Source organism: Monopterus albus, unplaced genomic scaffold, assembly GCF_001952655.1.
Source record: "Monopterus albus unplaced genomic scaffold, M_albus_1.0 scaffold88.1, whole genome shotgun sequence".
Classification (NCBI taxonomy): domain Eukaryota; kingdom Metazoa; phylum Chordata; class Actinopteri; order Synbranchiformes; family Synbranchidae; genus Monopterus; species Monopterus albus.
The window spans coordinates 1632940-1636821 of NW_018127968.1; the positions used below are offsets into that span (position 1 = coordinate 1632940).

Below are 3882 nucleotides of genomic sequence, written 5' to 3' on the forward strand. Positions count from 1 at the left end.
GAATTCTCCTCTCCAGTACCCTGGCATAGACTTTCCCGGGGAGGCTGAGGAGTGTGATCCCCCTATAGTTGGAACACACCCTCCGGTCCCCCTTCTTAAAAAGAGGGACCACCACCCCGGTCTGCCAGTCCAGAGGCACTGTCCCCGACCGCCATGCAACGTTGCAGAGGCGGGTCAGCCAAGGCAGCCCAACAACATCCAGAGACTTAAGGTACTCAGGGCGGATCTCATCCACCCCCGGTGCCTTGCCACTGAGAAGCTTCTTGACTACCTCAGTGACTTCAGCTTGGGTGATGGACGAGTCCACCTCTGAGCCCTCAGCCTCTGCTTCCTCATCGGAAGACATGGCGATTGTTTGTTCTTAGCAAGTGAAAATCACATTTACAGTAAATATTTTGGACCCCCCCAGTGTGCCAACTTGCAGGTTAACAACAACAAATAAGCAACATGCAGGTGAATCATTATCAACACATCAGAAGTGGATGGCCTCAGATTAATATGTTATTATAAACCTAAATTAAACTTATGGCCATATACATATAAGAGGTGTAAAGTGCATGTACTCAGCTACTAAACTTAAGTAGTTTTAGTCTGAGATACATGCACTTGTGTTTTCATTATATGCTTTTTTGCATTTAGACTTTTACATACAAAAATATCAAAATCCGATCTGATGTGAAAGACTAAACAACCAACTAAACAATAAAACAGCTTCAAGCTCAATCAGCTGAATCTTCGCCATCTACGGTTAATAATTAACATTGTTTAGCAACAATAATCAAGTAATATCATTACAAAAGGAGCCACCCTTTACGAAAAGTACTGTACAACTTCTGCACAGCTTAGTAGAAGCTTTACTCATGATGATGTCATGTAATAGAAAGGAAAGGAAATGCATCACTGGATATTAAAATTACAGTGTGTGTGTGTGTGTGTGTGTGTACCTGGATGCGTGCAGCAGCTCTGGGGTCAGACGAGCTGATGAGGACTGGGTGGGAGATCTCCATACTGTGCCTGTTGTTGAGCTGGGTGGCCCTCTGGCTGACGGACAGTGCTGTAAACGAATGCCGCTTTTTGGCATTTTTCTTTCCTTCACCCCTCCGATGGCCAGAGCCATTCCCATTGGATGGTGAAACACTGGGGGAGGGGCAAGGAGAGCAAGGGCCCAGCGGGGCTGGCTCGGAGCTCGGGCCTGGAACGTTAGTTGATGTAGGCTTGTCGATTTCCATTAACTGCTTAGCTGTTTCATTTAGCTGGGGGGACAGGAGAGAGGCAGGGGAAGGACAAGAGAGAAGAGATTCAGGTGTTAGATTTCACTCCTTGGTCGTTCACATACGTACATAACAAGATCAAAACAAGTGTGTTTGTGTGGCCTTTCCTCACTTGTTCTTGTTGGCAGCTTTTCAAACTAGGAGCATAACAATAATCACAGCAGCTGTTCTAGTGTGACTCCCTCTGTGTAACACACTCTCACTGTCTCTATTTGTCAAACACACACTTGAATAACCCACCACAAGGTGAGTATTTCTTTTGTTTGCCAGGATTATTTTCTCTCTCTCCTCCTTCTGGATTCATTTAACTTCATTCTTGGGCAACGTTTTTTCATACCTCAGGACAAAACAGGTTTTGATGGTACTTTGCAATAGTTTATCTGTAGAACTTTACAAGTGATTTACGCACTTAAAATTAATTTCTCTGGTTCAAACTTTTGCCAAATGTAATCATTTTTAAAGTTAAATTAATCCAAAACATCCTTAACTAGATGATAACGAAATAATGATGACAAATAGCAGCCACATACAGTACGCTCCTCTTTTTCGGCTTCTTTTCAGTTCTGGGAATGAAATTAAAATTTTTAATCTTTCAGTTTTCATTTTGTTGATTGTAATTAGCCCTGATTTAACCCATTGGAATCTTTGGAATCACACAAAGAATGTTTTATTAATAGTAACATAACTTCATTTAGGTAGGTAGGAAGGTACTTGATTGATCCCTCAATGGGGAAATTTCAGCAATGGAGAACAAACAACACCATGATGAACAAACACCACACACATCCTGATAAAAAAATTCCAAGTACTCAAAAATAGACAGAATCAAGTATTTGAATAATCAAGAACAGAATTTACATATGTGCATATTAACCATGCATGTTACCCCAGGATTTGAGTATTGCACCTCAGCTGACTATTACATAGTCCCTCATACTTTCACCTAGCTTATCCCTGCAGTGATGTGTTGTACAGTCTGATTGCTGTGGGGAGGAACGACCTACGGTAACGCTCCTTCTTACACTGGGGATGTAACAGTCTCTTTCTGTCCCTGTCCGTGCTACCTACCGCCCAGCCCACAACAGTGTAAAAAACAGCAGATGCCACCACAGTATCACAAAAAGTCCGAAGGAGTGCCCCCCGCACACCAAAGGACCTCAGTCTCCTCAACAAGTGGAGGCAGCTCTGGCCCTTCTTGTACATTTTATTGTTGAGGTGGACCCCCAGGTATTTAAAGGTGTCCACAATCTCAGTGACTGAGCCCTGAAAGCTCACCGGAGTGAGTGCTGGTGATTTCCGCCAGGGATCAGTCACCATCTCTTTAGTCTTACTGGTGTTCAGGACCAGTCGATTTTCCTCACACCACTTCACAAAGTGAGTAACAACCCCCCTGTATTCCCGCTCATCCCCCCACGATACACATCCAACACTGGTGGTGTCATCAGAGAACTTTTGTAGGTGACAGTGGTGGGAGTTGTGTGTGAGGCCGTCTATGTCCTCTCCATGAGCACTGCAGAGGATGTCCCAGTCTGTGGTGTGAAAACAAGCTGAGAAAACCAGTCCAGTGTTTTCAATACAGAACCTCATTTGAGCGAGATACTTTTAAAACTGTGAAAAATACTACAAAAAATTATTTAAAATTTCAGTGATTTACATATATCATTATTTATACATAATATAGACTTTATTGAGAAAGGCACAAAAAATGGAAAAAGTCTGATCAAGTGTAAACAGATATCTGCTCTACCTTTGTGTATAAATAATGAAAGTTTTTTACAACCTTGAACTGTTCTATAAAAATATTTTGAGTGATTATCACTTAAGCTATTTTTTTTATTTGTTTTAGGTCCCACTAGCAGTTTTATACTTAGCTAAATAAACAGAGATATCAGACTTATATCTCATTTGTGCTGAAATAAAACTCTTTGCTAAAAGGTGCTATGCACAGACAATAATTAACCAAAATAAACCTGAACCCCAGAAGGTTATGATATTTTAAAGTCAATATAGAGACTTTTTTTCTGAAAAACTGCACCTTGACGCCTACACGCGGATATTAGACTGACTGCTTAAGACAACGAACAAAACAAAAATCTTTTAATTTTATTGTGTTTTTACCCTTAACTTAATTTGCATGTCCTGTATTCACTTTTAGTATCACCAGATGAGTCCATCCCCATAAAAATGAAACATTCCTTCTAGCACTGAGTACATAATTAGTTGTCTGTATCTAATGGTCTGGTCACAGCCCTGGATTTTATTAACACGGTGAATGCTTTTTCTCAGAAACGGTGGAGGAAGAAAAAACTGATATAAAGTAACACAGCTCACTCTGTGACCACATGTTTGTTTTGGCTGGTATTAAGGTGAACTGTGATTGATTGACAGCTTCTACTTAAGGTCTGATACAGGTAGTAGAAAATACATGAGTCTGTTGTGACAAACATTAAAAAAAAAGTCAGAAACAGAGGGTAGACAGTCAGCTAGTAAATAATTTAATTTACTATGAGTGAAACATCTAATACCAACACATGCAACATGTCTAGTGTCTAGAATATTATACTGGCAAACAGCAGGATTTTCATGTGGTCTACCTATATTGAAGGTGAAG

The 3882-nt window shown here is 40.8% G+C and overlaps 1 protein-coding gene across 1 annotated transcript in view; it reads right to left on the bottom strand.

The window, feature by feature from the left end:
• LOC109964386 (SH3 domain-containing RING finger protein 3) overlaps window positions 1-3882 on the bottom strand; it is a 91127-nt gene that overhangs the window by 24849 nt on the left and 62396 nt on the right. The window contains exon 4 of the mRNA XM_020607671.1: window positions 945-1253. Within this exon, the coding sequence (XP_020463327.1) occupies window positions 945-1253 (309 nt within the window). The remainder of the gene's footprint in view (window positions 1-944; window positions 1254-3882) is intronic.